Source organism: Ipomoea nil, unplaced genomic scaffold (assembly GCF_001879475.1).
Source record: "Ipomoea nil cultivar Tokyo-kokei standard unplaced genomic scaffold, Asagao_1.1 scaffold3105, whole genome shotgun sequence".
Taxonomy (NCBI): Eukaryota; Viridiplantae; Streptophyta; class Magnoliopsida; order Solanales; family Convolvulaceae; genus Ipomoea; species Ipomoea nil.
This window is the reverse complement of record NW_017619533.1, coordinates 350897-377316: the sequence shown is the minus strand read 5'-3', so window position 1 is coordinate 377316 and position 26420 is coordinate 350897. Positions and strand designations below refer to the sequence as shown.

The 26420-nt window shown below is 33.3% G+C and overlaps 2 protein-coding genes across 2 annotated transcripts; one reads left to right on the top strand and one right to left on the bottom strand.

Moving 5' to 3' along the window:
- Positions 1-2275: 2275 nt before the first annotated feature.
- Positions 2276-15954, top strand: LOC109166756. The gene is made up of 7 exons (XM_019315646.1): positions 2276-2457; positions 2545-3473; positions 3559-4269; positions 4500-4784; positions 4901-6203; positions 15274-15571; positions 15622-15954. Exons 1-7 carry the CDS (start codon positions 2276-2278, stop codon positions 15952-15954), a joined length of 4041 nt encoding a protein of 1346 aa, XP_019171191.1.
- Positions 15955-17074: 1120 nt separating this feature from the next.
- Positions 17075-18101, bottom strand: LOC109166755 (uncharacterized mitochondrial protein AtMg00810-like). Its single transcript, XM_019315645.1, has 2 exons — positions 17953-18101; positions 17075-17762 (listed from the first exon to the last, which is right to left on the bottom strand). Exons 1-2 carry the CDS (start codon positions 18099-18101, stop codon positions 17075-17077), a joined length of 837 nt encoding a protein of 278 aa, XP_019171190.1.
- Positions 18102-26420: the final 8319 nt, after the last annotated feature.

The window sequence follows — 26420 nt, the reverse complement described above, 5'->3', positions numbered from 1 at the left end:
AAGCGAAGGAAACAAACTGAAGATTTCAGGTGTATAGTTTACAGTTAGGGTTTGTACTCCATCGAGCTACAAGCGAAAGAGTTCACGCAAACACCATAGAGACTGTCAACGACATGCTTGCTACCAAGCTTTCGGACAGAGTGAGAGATGTAAGGAGGAAAGGTAGAGAGAACTACGGAATGCGATGGTCTGTGACGATGGCGAGAAAGGCGGAAGGAATGCGAAAGGTCGGGTAGGGTAGAAGTGAAGGCTGGACTCCGCATTTATATTCCGGGTTTGCGGGTCGGGTTTAGGACCGGGTTGGTGGGTCGGGTTAATGGGGCTGGTTAGTTTAAGTCTATTGGGTAAGTATTGCATTTTTACTTAGCTTGGGCCTTATTTTTACAACTTATTAGTATGTTTAGTACAATGATTTAATGAATTAATTGTCGTGTAATGGATAAATAGGATATCATAGAATACTTATGTCGTCAAGTATTATTTGACACATAATACACAATTCTAAGCTTCCATGTATATTAGATACGTTTTTGAAAGTATTCATAGAACTCTATTTTTTGTCTTATTCAATATTACTTTTAAATTGAACGTACATCTTTATAAATTAGATTTTTAAGATGAAATATTAGAAATTGTGTTGTAATGGAATGTACTAATATAAGAGTCTAATAAATAATTCTAAATCATCTTGATAATTTATCAATTTTCGTACTTATAGGGAAACAACACGTTACATAACAATATAGTTTCAATTTAGGGTGCACACCATATGGTGGACCTTGGTACATGAATAATTCATCATAGTTATGTTATTAACTTTTCATTGATAATTATACTTGGACATTTATAGTGTGTAATGTTGGTCTAATTACTTAACTTTACTTACCTATATCGCAGAGAATTTTGAAAAAATTTCACCAACAAAGGAAAACCCTCCAGTTGGAGACGAAAACGATTCAAGTATCCCCAGAAGACTTTCATCTGGATGTTGTTCTACTCAAAATATTACACCAATGAGTACTATAACAAACGGTAAAACTATTACATATTCTAGCGATGTACATTTACATATATTTCAAATATCCATATATTATTTTTTTTATATATGGTTGTTATTTAATTATTGAATCTATTTGTGTATTTCGATATTGTATATAATTTTTTTATACATGGTTGTTATTTAATTATTGAATCTATTTGTCTATTTCGATATTGTGTTTAACTTAAATATTTATCTATGTGCGACAAAGGTACTTGCAATATACACTTAAGTGGGCGTAACATAACACAAAAATTCGGCTCAAACAAATCAAAGGTTTTCATTTTGGGACACTTACAAGAGTCAATATCCTCCGTACCAACATCTATATTAACTGGTAACTTTCTATAAAATCCTAAATGTACGTTTTAATTTTTTACGTTGATACTATAGCTCATTTGCTATGAACTTTGACAATAGGTTGTGACACACAACATAAAGTACCAAGGCGACAACCGTTCAAGAACATATCGAATGTTAATAGTGGATGCACCAAAATCCTAGACGGTAATAATTGTTGTACTATTAAACCTCCACAGGAGATAAATAGGGACTTGCTATTAGCGTTCGAAGAAGAATCTATTCCTGCACCGATTACAACAGCAGATATTTGTTCAACCGGTATTTCCTTAATTTCTATATTAATATAGAAATGCTTTCTTTTGTTAAATATAGGGATACTTTACTCCTTTTATTTAATTTTGTTAACTTTTTTTGAGAAACCCTTTACTACTTTATTTTAATCTATTATATTATTGGAAAATTGAAAATTTTTCTAAATTTCAAGTACAAAATATTCCCTTGCCTACAGAAGCCAGCCTTACTGCTACAAGTTTGGTTAAAAATGTTGACGGAATACCAAAGAGCAACGATATTGCTACCACACATGCGGTTTCTGATGGTACGTTGCACAATATACTATTAATAGCTATTGTGAAATATTAATACCGCATCATAATATTACCTTTTAATGCAGTTGAATACTGTGATTTTGGAGACGCTACAAATACTTGTGACCATTGTGGTGCTTTATTTTGGTTTGAGGAGAGACAGAACAAAACCGTGACTAAGGGATCACCGCGATTTTCCATGTGTTGCAACAGTGGTAAAACTAAGTTGCCCACGTTACCCTTGCCACCTAAAGGTATCAGCGATCTTTTTTTCGGCAAATGTGAACTATCTAGGAAATTCTTACAAAACATCAGGACATACAACAACATGTTTTGCTTCACATCAATGGGAGGTAGGGTTGACAGGACGGTGAACAAGGGAGGCGGCCCCCCTGTATTCCGATTAAATGGGCAGAACTATCATTTAATGGGAAGTTTACTCCCACAAGAAGGCAAGCCACCACATTTTGCCCAACTATACATATACGACACAAACAATGAGCAAATAAATCGTATAAATGCTGTGAGGTAAACCTGATCTTCGCTTACTTATGTTATGATCATTTAGTCTAAACCAATTATATAAAGTATATTTTCATTTATTAATTAATGCAGGGAGGGTTGTAATCAAGATGACATTCATATAGACATAGTGAATGTCATTCAAGGTGAGTTGGATCAAAATAATGTCTTGGTTAAGTCATTTCGTATGGCTAAGTCAGAAATGGATAGAAATCCCTGCACTGAAGTCAAGATAAAATTGCTAGGCAAGCGCAAGAAAGATGCTAAGACATATAATTTACCTGAAGTGTCTGAAGTAGCTGCATTAATAGTTGGAGATCTTGATACCAGTATAGGTGAGCGTGACATTATCGTTCAAACTAAGGGCGGCCAGCTACAAAGAATAAGTGAATTAAACCCTTCATACTTGCCACTTCAATACCCATTGTTGTTTCCATATGGCGAAGATGGTTATAGGGAAGACATTGCCTTCTCTAACATAAAGGGCAACTGTGGTGCTGGCGGAAGACAAAGGATTAGTCCAAGGGAATTTTTTTGTTATCGCTTACAATCAAGAAAAGAGGTTGTCAGTACAATACTACATGCGAAGAGGTTATTCCAACAATTTGTTGTCGACGGATATACAATGGTTGAGTCAGGAAGACTCATCTATATAAGGACACACCAAAAAAGCTTACGTTGTGAATCATATAGTGGGTTGACAGATGCTTTAACTCGGGGTGAAATAAATCCAGCAACTCAGGGCCGTAGGATAATTTTACCATCGAGTTTCACTGGCGGAGCAAGGTACATGATACAGAACTACCACGATGCGATGGCTATTTGTAGATGGATTGGATATCTGGATTTATTTATAACTTTTACCTGCAACCCAAAGTGGCCTGAGGTGCAACGTTTCCTTAACGACCGTTGTTTGAAAGCTGAAGACCGTCCTGACATAATTTGCAGGTTATTTAAGATGAAGCTCGATTCCTTGATAACCGATTGTAGAAAGAAGCAACTGTTTGGATCGGTTGCTGGAGGTAAACCCCTGTACAATTTTTTTTTTTACTATATCATCCTGTTAAGATTGTTTTTCCTAAAATATATTCATTATTTACTTCACAGTTATATATACCATTGAGTTCCAAAAAAGAGGCCTCCCTCATGCGCATATATTGCTCTTCTTGGACAAAAGAAACGAAGTTAGTCAACTTGGAGCTTTAGACAAAATAATATCAGCTGAGATACCTGATCAAAATATGGATGTAGAATACTACAAAGCTGTTGAGGAATTTATGATGCATGGGCCATGCGGAAAAGCTAGACTGAATTCTCCGTGTATGGTGAAAGGAAGATGTTCCAAACATTTTCCCAAAAATTTTTTGGAATGTACTACTTTTGATGATGATGGGTATCCCTTATATAGACGTCGAGAAAATGGAAGGACAATAACAAAGAATGGCATTGCCTTGGACAACAGGTATGTTGTACCGCACAACAGACATTTATTGCTTAAATACAAGGCTCATATAAACGTTGAGTGGTGCAACCAGTCCCGTTCAATCAAGTACCTTTTCAAATATGTCAATAAAGGACACGACCGGGTAACAGCCGAGTTCTACAAAACAAGCAATGATTCAGATGTTGGAAAATCTGTAGATGAGATTAATATGTACTATGACTGTAGGTACATTTCTCCCTGCGAGGCTGTATGGCGGTTGTTTGGCTTTGATATACAGCTTAGGGCTCCATCAGTGGAAAGGTTAAGCTTTCACTTACCCAATCAACAAAGTGTGATTTTTGCAGATGACGATCCAGTTGACAACATTGTCATTTGTCAATAGACCAACTATAGGACAAAGCATGTTCTTGGAATGGTTTGAGGCTAACAAGACATTTCCAGAGGCAAGAAAGATGACTTATGTTGAGATGCATACGAAATTTGTGTGGAAGAAACAACTACGAAAATGGCAGCCAAGGAAAAAAGGATTCGCAATAGGAAGGATTTTTTACGTCCCACCTGGCACTGGTGAAATTTTTTTATTTAAGATGTTTGTTGAATAAAGTTCGTGGTCCTACATCTTTTTCTGATATAAAGGTTGTGAATGGTGTGCAATATGATTCATTCCGCGATGCATGTTATGCTAGAGGCTTAGTTGATGATGACAAAGAATATATCGACGCAATAGAGGAAGCAAGTCATTGGGCTTCTGGAGATAAGTTGAGGAGGTTATTTGTTACACTATTAATGACCAGCTGTATAGGTAAACCTGAAGCTGTTTGGAATGCTGTGTGGCAACATTCGTCTGAAGATGCACAATATCAAGTTCGGAAACAATTGCAAAATTCAGGTACACAAGCTATTCTGGTTATATCTTTTGAACTTTATTTTTAGTTATTTTTAGGGCAACGTACTCAAGCAAAATCCATTGGTTTTGTTTTCACTGTATGATTAAAATCACTGCAGATTCTGTGTTGAATGACAATCAGAAGATGAATTTTGCGTTGGTTGAGATTGAAAAATTGTTATCAATAATGGGAAAGAGTCTTAAGGACTTTCCAGAAATGCCAGTTGCAGATTTGGAGACATATAATTTAATATCAAATAGGTTGATACAAGAAGAATTGGAATATGATCGTGTTACTCAGGAGAAAGAGAATAACGATTTGGTTAGTCAACTGACAGATGAGCAAAAGGTAATATACGAGGAGGTGTTAACAGATATTGAAAGCAAATCTGGTGGATTTTTCTTCGTTTATGGATATGGTGGTACTGGTAAGACCTTCTTGTGGAGAGCACTTTCATCCGCTTTAAGACAGAAAGGTGAAATTGTTCTAAATGTTGCATCTAGCGGCATAGCTTCTCTTCTGCTACCAGGTGGTCGTACAGCACATTCTAGGTTCGCAATACCTATATCTGTTAATGAAGATTCCACTTGCAACATAAAACAAGGCACCCCGTTGGCTGAGCTTATTATGCAAAGCAAGTTGATAATATGGGATGAAGCTCCAATGATGCACAAGTTCTGCTTTGAAGCCCTAGACCGAACTATGCGTGATTTATTGCGCTCCACAAATCCAAGAAGCTGTGAAATGACATTTGGTGGTAAAACAGTTGTTTTGGGTGGCGATTTTAGACAAATTCTTCCGATTATTCCAAAGGGCACAAGGCAAGATATTGTTGGATCGAGCATAAATTCATCATACCTTTGGAGATCATGCAAAGTATTTAGGCTAACAAAAAATCTACGCCTAAGACGTGTAAAATCGCAAATAGAGGCTAAAGAGATTGAGGAGTTTGCAAACTGGATAGCAGATATAGGTGACGGGAAAATTGGAAATTCAACGGATGGTGACGCAGAGTTAACAATTCCAGATAAGTTTCTACTTAAATGTGAAGGTGATACTATCTCTACAATTGTTGATAGCATTTTCCCGTTGTTTAGAAGCGCTAATGGTGATTTATCATACCTTGAGGATAGTGCCATATTGGCACCAACATTGGATATGGTAGATATCATTAACCAATACATGAATGATCAAAATCCAAGTGAAGCTAGGACTTATTTGAGTTGTGATTCAGTTTGCAAGTCAGATTCTAATGCAAATATGTTAGCGGAATTGCACACTCCAGAATTCTTAAATGGTCTGCGATGTTCTGGTGTACCTAATCATGCATTGACTTTGAAAATTGGGTCACCTGTTATGCTCTTGAGAAATATTGATCACACTCTTGGCTTGTGCAATGGTACAAGATTGATTGTAACAAGGTTAGCTGATCATGTGTTGGAGGCAAAAATAATGGGGGGTACAAATGCAGGTACTACAGTTTTGATTCCAAGGATGTCACTAACACCGGGAGATCCAAGATTGCCTTTCAAATTCCAACGAAAGCAATTTCCTTTGATGCTATCCTATGCCATGACAATAAATAAAAGTCAAGGACAAACGCTCTCAAGAGTGGGATTGTATTTAAAAAGACCAGTCTTTAACCATGGCCAAATGTACGTAGCTGTTTCAAGAGTCAGTAACCCTACGGGTTTAAAAGTTTTGATTTGCGGAGAAGATGTAACATGTCTTAGTAAGACAACAAATGTTGTGTACAAAGAAGTCTTCAACAATGTTTAATCAATTTTCAATTTGGTGGGGATTTTTTATTTTTTACATTTCTTAAGCTTTAGTACATACTGTATATTCCCTAAAATATACATATGGCCGTGCATCGTACGGGTGCAACTACTAGTGAACATATAATTCAGTAACTATGAATATAGAGTTCTGTAATTATGAATATAGAGTTTAATAATTATGAATATGAAGTTTAAAGATTATGAATATATAGCTTTATAATAATGAACTTATAGTTCAGTATTTATGAACATAGAACTGCAAGGTGGACACGGTTCCACAACCTAAAACCCAACGTGTCAAATGGCTCTTATTTTTTTTTTTTAAAAAAACTTATCTTAATGGATTCTTAATTTTTTTTTTAATTCGTTTTTAATTTATTAGGGGGTTTGGAAAAGATTAACCAAAAATTTATATGAGTTGTTTTAGTTTTTAGCAATTTCGAGCAAATTGTTAAGTTATTAAATAATATTTTTGATGTATTGATAAAATATAAAATGTTAAAACATACGAATTTCTTAAAATTTTGACGAATTTGCCAAATAATCAAATTACAATAACAACAACAACAACAACAACAATAATAATAATCCAAACAAAACTATATATAAAATAAAATTAAAATTAAAAACAAAAAAAAAAAAAAAAAAAAAAAAGACAAAGGGGAGTCACGGGCTCCCTTTGTAAATGATTTTGAGATCATTTTTATCCCACATTGAAAATGTTTGAAAAGAGAGAGCTCATCTATATAAGAGGAGCAATGACCCCCTTACAAACATAATTTCTTGCCCATCAACGTGGGCAAGTATTGAGATGTCAAAAGGTTCTTATTTAAGAAGTCTCAACTTTGTCTTCTTATTTTAGTTTTTATTTATTTATTTATTTATTTATTATTTATTTATTATTAATGGGGGTTGTGAAAGATTAACACAAAATGTATGTGTTGTATTAGTTTTTAGCCATTTGAAGCAAATTACTGAGTTACTATATAATTTTTTGTGGGGTTTTGATTAAAGTAAAAATGTTAAAATGACAAGTTAAAATTTTGGCGAATTTATCAACAATCAAATAATAATAATAATAATAATAATAATAATAATAATAATAATAATAATAATAATAATAATAATAATAATAATAATAATAATAATCATAATAATAATAATAATAATAGTAATCCAAACAAAACGATATACAAAATAAAATTAAAACTAAAATAAATAAGAAGAAGACAAAAGGGTGCCACAGACCCCCCTCTGTAAATGATGTTGGATCATTTGATCCCACATTGAAAATGTTTAGAAAATGAGCTCTTGAGCTCCTCTATATAAGAGGAGCAATGCTCCTTTTACAAACATAATTGCTTGCCCATCAATGTGGGCAAGTATTGAGAAGTCCAAAGATTTTTTTTTTAGTACTATTGACCCGATAAATTATGCTGTGGAATTGTGTCCACATTGCAAGGTAGACACGATTCCAAAATTGTTCATAATTATGAATATATAGTTCAACAATTATGAACATATAGTTTTATAATTATGAAAATAGTGTTGTGAGCATAATTATGAACATATAGTTATGTAATTATGAATATAGAGATTCAAAACTTATTTGCTAAGTAAATGTCAAATGGAAATTAAATAAAATCTATTAATTGATAATATTATATATGGTATTATATTCTATAATATAATATAATTGATAATATTATTGGTAATAGTTATAACTTTAATCAAAATTTATTAATTGGTAATATTATTGGTAATAGTTATTGGTAAAGATTAACCCAAAATGTATGTGTTGTATTAGTTATTAGTAGTTTGGAGCAAATTTCTAAGTTATTATATAAAATTTTTGTTGTTATGATTAAACTTAAAATGTTAAAATGACGAATTCGTTAAAATTTTGACGAATTTATCAATAATAATAATAATAATAATAATAATAATAATAATAATAATAATAATAATAATAATAATAATAATAATAATCCAAACAAAACAATATACAAAATAAAATTAAAATTAAAAATAATAATAATAATAATAAGACAAAAGGGAGCCACGGGCTCCCTTTGTAAATGATGTTGGATCATTTTGATCCCATATTGAAAATATTTGGAAAGAGGAGCTCTTGAGCTCCTCTATATATTACTTCTCTTACAAACACCATTGTTTGACCATCAATGTGGGTAAGTATTGAGAGGTCCAAAGGCTCTTATTATTATTATTATTATTATTATTATTATTATTATTATTATTATTATTTTAGTATTATTGACCTGATAAATTATGCTGTGGAACCGTGTCCACCTTGCAAGGTAGACACGGTTCCAAAATTGTTCATAATTATGAATATATAATTCAAAAATTATGAACATATAGTTCTATAATTATGAATATAGTGTTGTGAACATAATTATGAACTTATAGTTATGTAATTATGAATATAGAGATTCAATAATTGTGAATATGAAGTTCACAAATTATGAATATATAATTTTATAATTATGAACATATAGTTCAATAATTATGAACATAGAGTTTTGTAATTGTGAATATAGAGTTCAATAATTATGAATATGAAGTTCAGAGATTATGAATATATAGTTTTATAATTATGAACATATAGTTCAGTAATTATGAAAATAGAATTGTGTCTACCTTGAAATGTGGACACGGTTTCACAGCATAACTATTTATAAATAGTCAATGAAAATTAAAAATGAAACGAAAATATTAGGTAAAAATATCATTGCATCTATATTCTAATTGACTAATTGACTAAAAATAAAAAAGAAATATTGACTGAAAATGAATCTAATATTACAAATTGACTGAAATTATAAGAGGAAATGAATATTAATAATTGACTGCAAATAAAAAATGATCCATAATTGACTAAAAAACAAGAAAAAAATGGTCAGATCATTGCATTTTAATTAAAAATGGAATGAAAATTAAAAATTGCAGGAAAATATTTCAATAATAATATTCTACATTATCAATAGTAAATGCATATTTTAAAAAATAGTAAAAGTAAAGAATGGAAATATTTATTTTCAAAAAAAAAAAAAAAGAATGGAAATATTTCAATAATAATATCTACATCATCAATTAAAAATGGAACGAAAATTATGTAAAAATATCACTGCATTTGATATTCTAATTGACTAATTGACTGAAAATATAAAAGGATAACTAATTGAGATTCTACCATTCACTACTACAGAAAACGGTTTTAACGTCGGTTAAAATACCCCATTTAACGTCGGTTATCTTTCGACGTCGTCTTAAGAGACGTCGTAAGTAAATGATACGACGTCGGTTGAACAACCGACGTCGTATGTAATATACGGCTTCGGCTTTTACCTAAAAGCCGAAGCCGTGTATATATATATATATATATATATATATATATATATATATATATATATATATTTTAAAAATAATTTACATACGACGTCGGCTTTTGGGTAAACGCCGAAGCCGTATATATTTATTATTTTTAAAAAATAAAAAATAATTATCCTACGGCGTCGGTTTTTAGGTAAAAGCCGACGCCGTATATATATATATATATATATATATATATATATATATATATATATATATATATTTTTTTTTTTTTTTCTTTTTTTTTTTAAATAATAAATATATACGGCTTCGGCTTTTACCTAAAAGCCGAAGCCGTATATATTTATTATTTTTTAAAAAAATAATAATTAACCTACGGCGTCGGTTTTTAGGTAAAAACCGACGCCGTATGTTATTATTTTTTTTTATTTATATGCGTTTTATGTTTTCTACCCCACCTGTATCAATTTTCAAACCCTGCGCAGCTAGCAATTTAACATTCAACATTCAACATCAACTAATTTATTAAACTAATTCAAACTATTAAACATGAAACTAATATAAAGAACACAATTCATTAAGCTAATTCAAGCTACTAAACATAAAACTAATATAAGTACCACAATTCAACAAAACTTCTAAACATTAAGCCAATAAACATAAACTAATTTTAAACGTAAAGTATCAAACTATTAAACATGAAACTAATATAAAGAACACAATTCATTAAGCTAATTCAAGCTACTAAACATAAAACTAATATAAGTACCACAATTCAACAAAACTACTAAACATTAAGCCAATAAACATAAACTAATTTTAAACGTAAAGTATCAACTAAGAAGCGTTTTATTAACCCATTCATCAATAAGAAGCTTAGACCATTTGTCTCTAACTTCATCAATCTCTTTTTTGTTGTAGGGCAATCTTCCTTGTCTTTCCAAAGCCTACAAAGTTCAAAAGAAATAAAATTAATAAATAAGCAAGTATTTTTAAACATTTGAAGCCAAAAGATATATTAAGAAATTACTTGCCTTATCCATTCCTTTGCTTAGATTGTTGGAAACAATTTCCAACATGAACTTCATCACATAATAACCACATTCGGTGGTTCCCTTTTGTATAGCACACTACATTGAATTACAATAAAAATAAAATAAATTAATAAAAAAAAAAAACAATAAGTTTGCATGTTTTACAAAGTGAATGAAGTACTTACCGAACATATAATCCATTTTGGTGAACAATTTTGTTTCTTTCCACTCATCATGTTTGTTGCAGTCATACACCTATTAATATAAGACATAGAATATATATAAATACTTGGCATCACTAGTTTAATGATAACTACTAATTAATTATATAAATTTACATACGTTTCCATTATATGTTTAATGTCTTCACGCGGCCCATGACCAAGTGAATCAAACCAAAAAATTTCATTTAGTCGAGGACAAATCGCCATCAACATCCAATGCTCACTACAAATAAATAATTTATTAGTTTTAAGTGAATATAATATATAATAAAAATATATTATATATAAGTACTTTTATTTAAAACGTAATTAATACTTACTTGAGAACATATGACGCTAAGTATACCAATTTCTTCCCCGACTGCATGGTGGCATTTATATATGATATCCTGTCTTCCATATTATTCATTTGTGGTTGAATCCAATATGGATCTAGGAAGCCATACGTGTCTTTTGATGCCAACTCAAAACTAATGTAAATACCCCTATTCACAAACACAACCAATTATATATTGATTACCAACTATATAAATATAAAACTATTATGAATAAATAATACTAAAGAACTTATTACCTCATAAAGAACTGAACTAGAGAAACATCGATGGTCTCCATATTTAAGAAACGCATTATCTCATCACTTAGAAGGTGCAAGTCATAGTCAATGTTGCCCATAATACCACGAGCCACATGGACCACAAGAGGGTGTTCAAAACGGCGAGCTATTGAAAAGGCCTTTTTGCATCCATCAGTCAAAAAATCATCATCAGGTATAGTGAATTGTTGATGAACGGATTGCACACACGAATGAAAAGTCAATTTGGTCTTTTCTTTTGACTGTGAATTATAATACAAGTAAGAATTATTATTTTAAAAAGTAAATTACTTACTATTTTAAAATAGAAATATTTTCAGTATACATACCACATCAACTTTAGTACATAACTCTACCAGCTTCTTTGGCCAAGCAATAAAGTGTTGAATTGCATCACCTACAAGTTGAACCTCACTGGTGGGGATTGGTACATGTGCACTTGGATCACTAACTTCATTTACGCTCACCTTCACATGATTTATATCCGTATTCCTAAAATTTCAAGATATACACAATAATATATAAACAAAATTTCATAAAATTCCACATATACACACAACAATTCATAATTGACCCACTAACTTATAAAATTAAATATATACACAATTATTCCTAAAATTTCGAAAATATACACAATAATAATATATAAAATTCAAAATTCAAAAAATATATATACATAACCATTTTTAATTTATAATATATATATATATATATATATATATATATATATATATATATATATATATATATATATATATATATATATATATACATACGTACGTACCTTGCAGGAGAGGCGGCGAGCGGCGACGACGTTGGGCGACGGCGAGGACGGCGGCTTAGGGCGACGGCGAGCGAGGCTGAGGCCGAAGACGACGGCACTATTGCGAGCGAGGCCGAGGACGATGTCAACGTGCGGAGAGCGAGGCCGACGGCAGTGGATGATGGCTTAGGCGGCGGTGGAGAGCATCGGTGGCGTAGGGCGTTTGGAGCAGTGAGGAGTGAAATGTTGAGTGTGAAATGTTTGGAGCAGTGAGCTAGGAGTGCCGATCTGAAAAGTTCTAGCTAGCTAGCTTCATTATTATTATTTTTTTAATTTATGTATACGGCGTCGGCGTTATACGACGCCGACGCCGTATCTACTATTTATTTTATTTTATTTTTTTTAAAATTCGAGTATACGGCGTCGGCGATATACGTCGCCGACGCCGTATCTCCTATTTATTATTTCTTTTTTTTTTTTTAATTTGAGTATACGGCGTCGGCGTTATACGTCGCCGACGCCGTATACCATTTTTATTTTATTTTTTTTTAATTATTAGAGATACGGCGTCGGAGATTAATTCTCCGACGCCGTATCTACTATTTATTTATTTTTTTTTAAATTCAAGTATACAGCGTCGGCGATATACGTCGCCGACGCCGTATACCATATATATATATATATATATATATATATATATATATATATATATATATATATATATATATATATTTTATTTGAGATACGGCGTCGGCAACGTATAACGCCGACGTCATATCTCGTATTTATTTTTTATTTAATATATGGCATCGGCCATACCAAATAACCGACGTCATATGTATTTTTTAAAAAAATAAAAAATAATTTTAAATATTTAACGTCGGATTTTCAAAAAAACGACGTTATAATGTAGACGTTAAATCCGTTTTCTGTAGTAGTGATTGTATATTTTCAACCAAGTAACCCGTCATGTTGGATTGAAGGTGTTAGCTCTAGATGAAGATGGACAAGATTGTGTTGCCACTAGCAATGTCGTCTAGAAAGTGGTTTCAATAATGTGTAAATATAATCGGTGATATTAAGTTTTTTTTTTTTTTTTAAATGAAAAAATTGTTATATATCTAGACAAAAAAATATATCTTCCATACAAATGAATAAGGATAGCAATTTATTTCTATAACTGAGCTGTTAGAGTACGAGCACATTTGCCTAATTTATGAAAATACTAAACAATGATAAATAAAATCTTTAAAGTTATAGCACCGCATGTGTACATCTAGACATTAGCTATTAATTTGAGCAATTATTTGCACAAATTCAAGAAATGATATCATTAAAATATATAAACGATCTAAACTATATCTTTAAGTGCACTATATAATATTTGATGTTCTAATTTAAATAATTATATATAAATTCATATATTCTTAACAAATTCATTCCGTGCATCGCACGGGTACAAATACTAGTTTAATTAAGAACGATTATTTGTAATACTAAATATATAGGCTGATTTAATTTAAATGATTTAATTAAGGATGATTTAATTTAATTAAGGATGATCATTTGTAATAATAAACATATAGAGGGTTATTTAATTTAAATAATTTAATTTAATTAAAATACTATACTATAGTAACGAATTATTATTATTACTATAATAATAATAATAATAATAATAATAATAATAATAATAATAATAATAATAATAATAATAATAATAATAATAGTAAGCAATATTATATTCTTCTTTTACTCAACATGTTAAATTACATGAATTACGTGAATTTATTTATAAATTGACTAATTCGTTATTATAGTATAGTATTGTATTATTATAATAATAATTATTTTTATTACTATAATAATAATAATAATAATAATAATAATAATAATAATAATAAATAGTGCATAGTAATTATAATAATAATAATAATTCGTTAAGGCTAATAGGATGCATGATTCCGCGTTTCTATATTATTGTTATTATAATAATTGCTATAATATATATATATATATATATATATATATATATATATATATATATATATATATATATATATATATATATAAGAGCCCTCATATGCGGCGGGGTCTTACGGTGCGGCGGTGCGGTCAAATTCCAGAATACACCAATAGTGTTAACAATATGCACCAACAGTGTAATAAAAACACACCCTAATGAAATGTAATAAAACATCACAAAATACACCACAGACTCAAAAAAACACACCATATAACTCACCACCCCCAATGGTGTATTTCCGAACAGTGTATAGTGTTTTTACTCACACCTAATGGTGTGTGTTTGGTGATGCAGGGCTCTGTTTACTCTGTTTTGTGTGGTGTATTTCCTAACGTTGATGGTGCATATTTGGTGAACTATTGGTGTTAACAATAATAGTAACTAATATTATATTCTTCTTATCGCAACATGTTAAATTACATGAATTACATTAATCTGTTTATAAATTAATATGAATACAATAATTGTTTTCACATTTGGAGGGAAAGTCTCTGGGAATTACATGAATCTATTTATAAATTAATATGAATACAATAAATGTTTTCACATTTGGAGGAAAATTTGTTGGGACAATTATATTACTTTAATATATTATGCCGTTATATTTATATTAAGAAAAATCATAAATGCTTCGACCAAATTAGAAAATAAAAAAATTACTTAAACCCGGCACCATAATCTATATATAAATACCAAAGGCAGTTTGGTCTGCAGATCAGAAGTGTTATCAAGCATGAAGCAATTAAGCATGCGTGTTGGTGGAGGAATAAAAGTTGGTCGTCATTTGAGGTTAATGATGATGAGTGAAAGGGAGAGAAAACGGGTGATTGAACGGAAGAAGGCGGCATTGTTGAAGCAAGCGAAAGAGCTTTGTGTGTTGTGTGATGTTGAGATTGGGATTGCAATGCACGAGGGAGATTGCCTTATTGATGTTTGGCCTTGTGTGGAAGAAGCGAGGAAGCGATTCTTGGGGTTTTGGGGGCTTCCGGAGGCGGAGAGAGTGAAGAAGATGGTGACACACGAGAAGTTTGTGAGAGATTGGGTTAATGGTGAATTGAGAAGATGCGGAAGAAGGAGCATGAAGTGGAGAGGAAGGAGATGAATGTGGTGATGAAAAAGGTAATCCAAGGAGAAAGCAGATTGGAGGAGATAAAGGATGCAAGGCAGCTTATGGGTTTGTATGCGTTGGCTGATGAGAAGATGCAAGAGCTGGAGAAGACGAAGCAACATCTTCTGCAGCAGCGCAGTGTCCCTCCGCCACCAGCAACTGCATCTTGGTTCGTTCCTGCTATGGCGCCTCCGCCGGCAAACGGCGGCGGTGGGGGTGAGGGTACCCATCATGACATGATCTTCTCTGATGCTGATTTCAATCAAGTTTGGCCTTACAACTTCTGATCTCATAATCTTTTTAAACTCACTGTAATGATTTATCATTGCAATTTGCCTTGAATTATTGTCATGTTTAATTTCTTAGAACTTGTTTGAATTGAAGTATCAAGCTAGTATGCTGTTACAGTGTTACTTTTGTGTGGTGTTGTTGTTGTTTTTATTTATTTATTTAGTATTAATGAATGAAGTATTTGTAATTGAAAAAAAAATTATTTTTATTTTGATTGGTTGATTATAGTGCTTAATGGTATTAATTATATTAGATTAATACATTAAGTAAATAAACAATTATAATGTAACAAAACTAGAATGCTATATATTAAGTAAAAAAATTCAGTATAACTGAACAAATTATTGACTATCAACTTTTCTAATCTATATATATTTGGTTAGGGACTATGTAGAATTTATTAAATTTGGTCCTTCCATTAGAGTATTATATTCAAAATGTTAAGACAAATAAGGAGTGTTAAAACAAAAACAAGACAAACTTGTATGTGTACACTCTTTTAGTTCCCATATTTTAATTAATTCCGGCCAGTTTAGGTCCCCTATTATTGAATACGACTATCAAATGTATATTTTGGGAGGAAGGTTAGAATTTGTAGAGGCTAGTACAAAGAGAAGCGTTATTGTTGCCAACGACTTTGTGGTCTAATGGCATGGAGTGGCTCTTTTAAATGGAAGGTCATGAATTCAATTCTCAGTGGGGGCGGTATTGACTTTTCATGGGTTCAAGACTCTTTGTGCTTCGGTAAATTGGCATATCTCCCTATACTTAAATTGTAAATTGGCATTATCTCCATTAGGGAGCAAAGTTATGTCGATTTGTAAAAGATTAACATACATAAGCAACATATATACTCTAGACGTAGAGCTTGACAGTTATAACTGCCCAGAGATAAGAAAGACATAAAAGTCCTCAAGATCATTTGCCCATAAACTGGAGCATAGAGGTCCTCAAGTAAGTCCATCTGCAATTTGCGAAGATGAAGAAGATGAAGTCCATCTGCAATTTGTGAAGATGAAGGAACAGGTAACAGTTTGATTAGGCCTTGATTGAGTCTTTCACGGACAATGTGACAATCTATGTCAATATGTTTTGTCCGTTTGTGAAAAACGTGACTCAATTCTCAACAATGGCAATAGCCGATTTGCTATCACAAAACACGGCGGCAGGCTTGACTGGTTTACATTGTAAGTCACTGAGCAGAGATGTTATCCACTGTGTCTCACAGACAGTTGATGCAAGGGAGCGATACTCTGCTTCTGAGGAGGAACGTGAGACAGTCATTTGCTTCTTGCATCGCCAGGAGATGAGAGCAGATCCTAGGAAAATGCAGAATCCCGTAATGGATTTGCGCGTTTCTGGACAAGAAGCCCAGTCAGAGTCTGCAAAGACATGTAGCTGAATTCTACTATTTGCTGGATACAACAGACCTTGCCTGGGAGCTCCCTTAATGTAATGAAGAACACGGTGAGCAGCACTCATGTGTTCTGATGTTGGAGAGTCCACAAATTGACTCAATTGTTGAGTGGTATATGTAAGATCCGGCCTTGTAGCCGTCAAATATAATAAGCGACCAACTAGCCGTCTGTAGGGAGCTGCATCACTGAGAGGGGAGCCATTTTCTTTGTTTAATCTCTGTCCAGGAACCATTGGGGTGGCAAATGGTTTGCAGTTGAGAAAACCTGCTTCTTCTAAGATATCGAGGGCATATTTCCTTTGACATATATTTAATCCATTAGTATTCATATGAGCTTCAATGCCCAGAAAGTACCCCAAGCTTCCCAAGTCCTTAATCTTGAACTCACTGTCAAGGAAAGATTTGACAAATGTCAACATGTATCAAATCAAAGCAATTACTTGATCTAGTATTACTTAAAGGAAAGGGAGATCGTTTGTGTTTAGCTAGGTGGCAGACATCACAAGCTAGAGTACTGCCCTTTGAAGTATCCACATCACATAGGAGATGAATTTTGTTGGTTTGAAAGTGGCCTAACCTTTGATGCCAAGTTTCCAAGTTAGTGCACTGTGCAACAAGCTGCTTATTCTTCATATTTGGTTCCTCCATTATGTAGAGGCCTCCCTTTTCCTTAGCTATACCAGTTGTCTGCCCAAGAGTCCCCTGGATTACACACTGTTTGGCCATAAAGATTAGTCTATAGGCAGCATCTTAAGATTTTTCCTATCATAAGCATAACCATTTTAAAGTCTCTCAATACCAACAAAAGTAAGTATAATCTCATTGGCATAATCATATCATATCATATCCATGTCAAATCAAATCATCATCATATCATACGGTCTCATATCATAATCAGATCAATCCGCATGCATGGTTGCTTGAATTGAGAACACCTCTGATCTCCCGTCTTAGACTGCTTTATGTATTTATAAATAGATTCTGGTGTTTCCCTTTTAAGTAATTTTGTTATTTTCTAAATTGGTCGAAATAATTAAGATTTTCCCTATCATCATCTGTTATCTTCTAAATTCATTTAGGGTCCGTTTGGAAAGCAGGAAAATGACTTCTGGAAAATGTTTTCTAGAAAATGAGTCATTTTCCGGAAAACATTTTCCTTTCCAGTGTTTGGTTGCATTCTGAAAAACTATTTTTGTGTGTTTGGTTCATTTTCTGGAAAATGATTAGAATTGTATAATTAAACATTTTAATTATTTTATTTAGAATATTACAACATGTATAATAATAATTTTAAATATAATAAAAAATAACTAATAAAATATCAAAAATATTATGGAGGTAGTGGTGGTGTAATTTGTTACTGGTGGTGGTATGACGGTGGTGGCAGTGGTGGCGGTGGTTGCGGTGGTATGGTGGTGGTGGTGGTGGCGGCGACGGTGGTTGCGGTGGTATGGTGGTGGTGACGGTGGCGGTGGTTGCGGTGGTATGGTCGTGGTGGTGGCGGCGACGGTGGTGTGATGGTGGTGGTGTGGTGGTGGTGGCGGTGGTTGCGGTGGTATGGTGGCGGTGGCGGCGGTGGCGGCGGTTGCGGTGTTATGGTGGTGGTGGCGGCGACGGTGGTGGTAGTGGTGGTGGTGTGATGGTGGTGGCGGTGGCGGCGACGGTGGTTGCGGTGGTGGTGGTGGTATGGTGTTGGTGGTGGTAGCGGTGGTGGTGTGGTGGTGGTGGTGTGGTGTAAAAGTTGGAAAATGACTTCCCCCAAAAAAAGGGGAAGTCATTTTCCTCCAAAACAAGCCTATTTTCCAAAGTCAACGGAAAATGATTTCCGTTGACTTGATTTTTCAGGCACATCCAAACAATGAAAACTTGGAAAATGATTTCCAGAACTCATTTTCCAGGTTTCCAAACACACCCTTACTGTTTTTCTAAATTGATTTACTATTTAATATTTAATTAACATATATTTAACGGTGTAACGACATTTTTTGTCTAGAAAAAATAAAGTACAACATTTTTAATATGATGTACAACTTTACAAGTACAGAGAATACATATATAATTGTAGGGGTGTAAATGAGCCGAGCGGCTCACGAGCGGTTTGCGAGCCGCTCGGTCAAAGCTCGACTCGAGCTCGGTCAAAATCGAGCGGCTCGTTTATTAAACGAGCCGAGCTCGAGCTCAAATATTCTAGGCTCGTGGCTCGTCGAGCCGCTCGCGAGCCATAATTAAATAAATAGATAAATATTATATATATGGTAAGGATCAATGTCTACTATTGACTTGTAATTAAAGTGGAGTTGTAAACTTGTTTTGAGTGTTTGGAGTCTTTAAACATTGATGTTTGGACTTTTAAATTTTTTTAAAGTTTTTATTATTTATGTATGGATAAAATAATGTTTATTATTAATTGAAATATGAATTCAAATAGGTCAAAATCGAGCCCGAGCTCGAACAATCGAGCTGCTTGAGCCGAGCTCGAGCGGCTCGAAAAATTGTTGAGCCGAGCTCGAGCATCTTTTTTTGAGCTCGATCGAGCTCGAGCCGAACCATGCTTATCGAGCTCGAGCTCAAGCCAACCCATGCTCGAGCTCGGCTCGGCTCGTTTCACCCCTATATAATTGAGTGGTGTAACTAGCATTGAATCTTATAAATTAGTTAGATGTAAAAATAAATAAGTATATAATAATATGCATATCATTAATAATAAATATTTAACTATAGCCAAAGACCTTGTGGTCAAGCGGCATGAAATGTCTCTCTCAAGTGGGGGCGATATTGACTCGTGTTTTAGTAGGTTGAGAAAGTATATATGAATAGATACTATATGTAACATGGTTAATAGTACTCAAAAAATATTGAGTTAATACCCAAAATCGTCCTCGACTATAGTGGTTTTTCTCAATTTCGTCCTAAACGACTTTGGTGACCTAATATCGTCCCAGACTTTTGTGTTTCGCTCAATTTAGTCCTCCATTTGTTATTCCGTCAAATTGGTGTTAAATAAAGGGACAATTCAGTAATGTCAATATTGATCTCTCTTTACTTTCAACTTGTGAAGTGCGAAATTCCTTTTTCTTGTACGAATTACACCCAAAATTACTCCCGGACCTTGCAAATAAAATTTTATATTCGCAGTTTTAGGAGTAATTCTGGGAGTAATTCATAAAAAAAAGGGATTTCGCAGATCACATGTCTATGAGTAAAGAGATGCCAATATTAAAATTACTGAATTGTCTATTTATTTAACACCAAATGGACAGAATAACAAATGAGGGACTAAATTGAGCAAAAACACAAAAGTCTAGGACTAAATTGAGCGAAACACAAAAGTCTGGGATGATATTAGGTCACCAAAGTCGTTTAGGACGAAATTGAGAAAAACCACTATAGTCGAGGACGATTTTGGATATTAACTCAAAAAATATTTAACTATTTATGTCAATATATAATTGGTTGGTAAAAAATTTTCTACCACACATGTCAAGGATTATTATACACAAATACATACATATTTTATGATTTAGAATTTTTTTGAGTTTTTGTCATAAGTATCGTGGTCAATATTTTTGAAAACTTTAAAAATTCTCATCCACATTTTAGGTGTTTATAGTTATCACGTTATAGGTTTATAATTAACATGTTATGCATGTGTCTTCAATTTATATACATATATATACATGAACGGTTAATTGCAGGTATAAAATGTGTCAACTACAGATACATAATTTGAATGTTACTTTTGAATCAGGGTCCACAATGCAAGGTAGTCCCTGATCCATAGTATAATTTGTCAAAATCATTAATATGGGTCGTGAACCAAGGGGTTTGATGGCCTGACCCTTAAACTTTCACAAAATATTCTGTGGGCCCAGGTTCAAATGTTCACAAATTACATACTAAATTTTCACAATTTACTGTTTAAAATTCACAATTTGTATACTACGAACACACAATGTTATCATATATGTAATTGATTACCTTGTTTTGTATTCACAAGTTTCTTTCAAATATTGCAATCACATAATATTAACAGATTAGGATTTGATGACCCTGTATTGTATTCGCAAATTATCTTCTACAATTAGTTATTTGGTGTTCTTGAAGGTCATTTTTCTGTTAGATCATATCTTTTTATACACCAGTGAAATACTTATTTATTCTTAAGTATGTGTATAAATAATAAAATTCTACGTATCCCATCTAATAGAACGTTTAGTCATCGTAATTAATCCATTCACTAGTCTCGAAAAATCAGATGGCATGTTGTGCTGATGAATAAGAAACCTAGACAGCCCGTCAAACATCACTGGTCTCTCTAAAATTCATAACCGCAGGGTTAGCACTCGTGAAAGCACCAGAATTAAACTAAGAAAACTATTTCTTTCGTTGCTACTCTGCTTGTAATCATGCCACCAACGGTGACGATGTCGCAAACATGGCGCACATATTTTTTTCCATCAACGTTAACGACTAATGTTTGTGAACCCGCTACTATAGCCACCGAGTCTTCATCGGTAGACCTCTCTTCTCTGGTGCGGTTGCCCTACCTTTGCCTGTTAGCCATATCCCCACCTAGCTATATAATCAACTCACAAAAACCGTAAAACCTAAGCAAAAATCTAGCAATTAAAGTGTGGTAGAAAGCTTTTCTTTCATAATTAATTCAAACTCCTTTTTTTTTTTTTTTTTTTGGTAAAATTATTGATGAATTACTTTGGGGAAGAAAAAATGAGAAACAAAAACCAAAAATTTCTAATTATTTAAAAGAAGGAATAAACACAATAGGTTGTGAAACGAATGTAGAAGATTCAATTAGGACTTATGTTGTTAGTCGGACAAATTTATGAGGGTTGAACTTTGTATCTAAGTCAAATTATGTTCGAAAAAATAGCTTAAAATGGAATATTAAGTGGCTATTTCGTGGTACAATTATCTATGGGGTCAACTTTCGATTTTGGTCGGATCAAAGTGGATTCGGGTTCTTCATAGTGAGATGAAGAGATTGATATATTGTACGCTCAAAACGGATAATGGGTGAATGAGATATTGATTCTCAAAGTAGACCCATTTGAGCGGGAAAAGTGAAGAGAAAAAGTTTGGAAGTAGCTTTTTCTCCCACATTGGTTTGGGAAGTGGATTTGCACCACTATTTATAGAAGAGCTCTTCTTAGGTGTATTGAATTGTATAGTATAGAGGCTCTCTCTTGTGCATAAGGGCGAGTGTAAATGAAATCCCAAAATGAGATTTAAATGGCTTGAATTAGGTTTGTACGTTTTATTTAATTTTACTTAATGAAAAGAAACAGAATCTTCGCAAAAAATAACTGTTCATCAGTTTCATTCAATATTTATACACTCAAATATGTAAAAATGTTATTTAATTTTATTTTATATACACTATAATTTCATTAAAACACAACAACATGATCATTTGAATATAATTACAGCTTCATTTTACAATATACACTCAAATATGTGAAATGTTATTCAGTTTCATTTTATATATACTGTAGTTTCATTTCACCACAATTACAATATCATTTTGATATAACTGTAGTTTCATTTGATAATATAAAAATAATACGTGAGCCAGTGTCATTTTAGACACACTGTAGTGTCTAACGCGCGGTGCATAATTGATTATGCACGGCGGTGCATGATATAACGACCCGATTGGAGGCAGCGAGCCCAAAATGAGACTAAAATGGCTTGATTGAGGTTTGTACTTGTGAGGCCGAATTTGACCAACACGAGAGTTCACTCTATGCGGCCTAATCTGATTGGAGCCAGCGAGTTTGGCCGGGCCTAATCTAATTGGAGCCAGCGAGTTTGGGCTAGGGCCACTCTCTCCAGTTTCGGCAATCTGAAACACCACGAGCCAGAATCATTCTGGACTGTTGTGAGATTAAATTCATCCGTTACAGAATTAATTTTTGCATTAATTCCAATTTTAAATTTTGAATTTAATATCAGTTAGTAGAATTAATTTTTGCATTAATTTCAATTTTAAATTTTGAATTTAATCTCAGTTAGTGGGTTGTTGTTTCAGGTGTTACAAAAATTTGGCTTTATGTCATTTTTAAATGCCATAATGATGTTATTCACTCCAACAACCCTATATAAGAATGGGTAGAGCAACACCATTTTTACAAGAACAAGAAATCATAGTTTTCAGCTCAAAAATCTCTGCTTCTACTCCTTTCTTTAGCCTATTGTGTTCTAAGCCTTGCTCTTGTTCGCCGGGTTCAAAGTTTGGGTGCTCAAAGGTTGAACCGTAGCACGTTTTATCATGGGAAACCTAGGCTACAGCGCTCCTAGCACTTGTGGGAGGTAGCAAATAAGGTTTTAATGAAATAGTGATTCGCTCGACTTGTGCTAACAACATACACCAAACCTGATTTATATCTCTTCATCCTTTCAATTCCTTCCCGATTCTTCCATAACAACCTACAGGCTCAACCTCGGGCCCTAGGTCCGCTCTAGTCCTCCTTGCCCCATCTCCCAGATCGGTTTGCTCCATTTATAATATATTCATCAAGTATTATTTTTTCATAACATAAAATTTTATATTAAAAATAGTGTTATTTTTTATAGACATTATTTATATATCATATTTTTATTTTATTTAATTACTCATATATTAATTAACCTATCACATGCATGCATTACTAAATAATAAAGATTTACATAATAATCAAATGCTAAAAAAAATTATAAATTCATTTTTCTAGCAAGGTAAAATAATATTTATTTTTGGTGGACATACTTATCAAAAAGATAGATTATTGGGCGGAGGTCGGTAAGAGTCAAGTTCAGTACCATAAGGCTAGGGGGATTGTTGACAGTGGTCAGTAAAGAGCTAATAAGTCCAAAATCCTGGATGTCGAAAATGTGTGGCGGTAGCTGGTATCAGGGTCATGTCACTAGAAGTTGCTCATTTGCTATTAGCAATAGCTTATGTGTACTGTGGTGGTATAAGGAAATAAAGTTGTTCCTTTGCTACTAGCTATAGCTTATGTGTGGTAGTCAAAAGAAATAAAGTTGCGGCTTCGCTACTAGTTATAACTTTTTACGTAGTGATAAACGCTTATCCTAAAAAGAGTATAGTCTTGAGATACTATATCTGTATTTATCTCCAAATGAGCTAAAATTGATTTATTAAAAATTTTTTAAAATGCCAACTCAGCTGCCACTTAAGAAGGTAACCTACTAAAATTGATGGTAACTTGCTATTAGGTGAAATTGCATACATTTAGAGTGTTCAGTTGCCTAATTGCACTTTTTTTTTTCGTTCAGTGGCCTAATTGCATTTTCAGATTACGTTCAATGGCCAGTTTGAACCTTATTCCCAATAATAGTAACAATAAAAGAGACAATAACAACAACGATGACAATTATCATCACTATTATATTTTTTGCTGCAGCAACTTTCTAAACCTTGACACGAATCAAAATGGTGCATTTTAAAGATCTATCGGTTTGATGGGCTAGAGAGTCTTGTGATGTCCAGCAACTAGAACAATCCTAACAATTAATCCGCCACCTCTAGTACGACATCCATTGCCAGTGCTTGAAATTCATGACCAACAACCAACACCTGTAGCTCTTTCTTGAACTATTAAAGCAAATTAGTCTTGTAATTTTAATACAATAAAATCTCCTTTCATTACCACTGAACATGAAAACAAACAATGTCAACTACAACTAAATCGTATCCTTGAAATATTCAAATAAAATTTGAACATGAGCAATTATGGACAAATTCGTAACCGCACTTCGCTTCAATGTTCGACCCATTAAAATTCAAATTCAAACTTTGATGTCTTCAAGAGAGTTTTAGCCTTGTAAATTATCTTTCCAAAGACACTTAAATCACATTAATGGAACCACTGTAGACCGAGATACAATCAAAATCCTAAGCACTTGTCAATTGCTACGGGAATGCATGCCTGATAGTTGTCTTGTAATAATTTCTGCACTTCTTCCCCCTCTTTTCCATGCCAATAATTGACATGACCTTGACTTAATCACAACATCACCATTATACGCAACGTGAACGGAACTTTGTTTTTGTTATGACTGAACTTAGATAATAAAATTTCTAAGCTGCCTATGTAATCCCATAAAGAAGATCAAGTTAAACATAGTTCAAATGTTTTATTTTTTCTTTTTTAAGTAGAGCCGTTCACAGTTTAAACTCATGCGGGCCAGGAGCGTCTATGATTTGGGCCCACCCATAGACAAAGCGAGATGCATTAGCAGTTTAACCACGTACTGCATTTTTGGTGGATATCATCAAGTAGTCTCGTTTACTTAATAGGGCCAGCTTGCGAATCATTTTCATCAACCAAGATGTACGTGCCCCCGCAACTAGGATCTCATTATGTCAATTAATGTGGAATGAAGACGCCACCTCATCTTGGGTTGGTGTCGCTCCATAACCTGAATCAAGGTCTTCTTCTGTTCCTTCTTGCACACGGGTGTATATAATGGTCTTTTGGCCGGACCTTCAAGACTTCGCTGCATGAAACATGGACATCAACTTCTTGTCTCATACGAGAGGAAACTACACTTCTAAGCCTTGTTGAAGACTCTATTTCAATAGAAGTGTCGGTGTGTTCTTTTAAAACTCGAGCAGCTCCGAGTCTGTCATGTATTGACTTCCTCTTAGCAGGTTTGGGATTTGACCCAAGCCTATGAAAGGCTGACCGTCGTGGTTCTACCCTGTCGATCCTATCAAAGACTGATTGCCTCTTGTGGTCTTCCTCCTCATCGGAAGACGTGAGCTACATTTCAGGCTTTGATGAACCAGGTTTTCAAGCCACTGTTAAGGAAATCAGTGTTAGTTTTTTTTGATGATATACTGATCTATAGTGCAACTTGGGAGGATCACTGGGTTCATCTAAAAGAGGTGCTTCAAATAATGAGGGATAACAAACTGCTTGCCAAATTGAGTAAGTGTTCCTTTGCTAGGGACCAGGTGGAGTATCTAGGCCACATAATCTCCAAAGATGGACTGAAAACTTACCCTGCAAAATTGGAAGC

Bases quoted from the DNA above. Each gene is read 5' to 3' on its own strand.
- LOC109166756 (XM_019315646.1), top strand. From the start codon at position 2,276: ATGGGAGGTAGGGTTGACAGGACGGTGAACAAGGGAGGCGGCCCCCCT. The intron at 2,458-2,544 runs GTAAACCTGATC...TAATTAATGCAG, and splicing joins AATCGTATAAATGCTGTGAG to GGAGGGTTGTAATCAAGATG. The intron at 6,204-15,273 runs GTTAGCTGATCA...TTTGGTCTGCAG, and splicing joins ACAAGATTGATTGTAACAAG to ATCAGAAGTGTTATCAAGCA.
- LOC109166755 (XM_019315645.1), bottom strand. From the start codon at position 18,101: ATGGCCAAACAGTGTGTAATCCAGGGGACTCTTGGGCAGACAACTGGT. The intron at 17,763-17,952 runs GTTAGGCCACTT...TTTCCTTGACAG, and splicing joins TTGGAAACTTGGCATCAAAG to TGAGTTCAAGATTAAGGACT.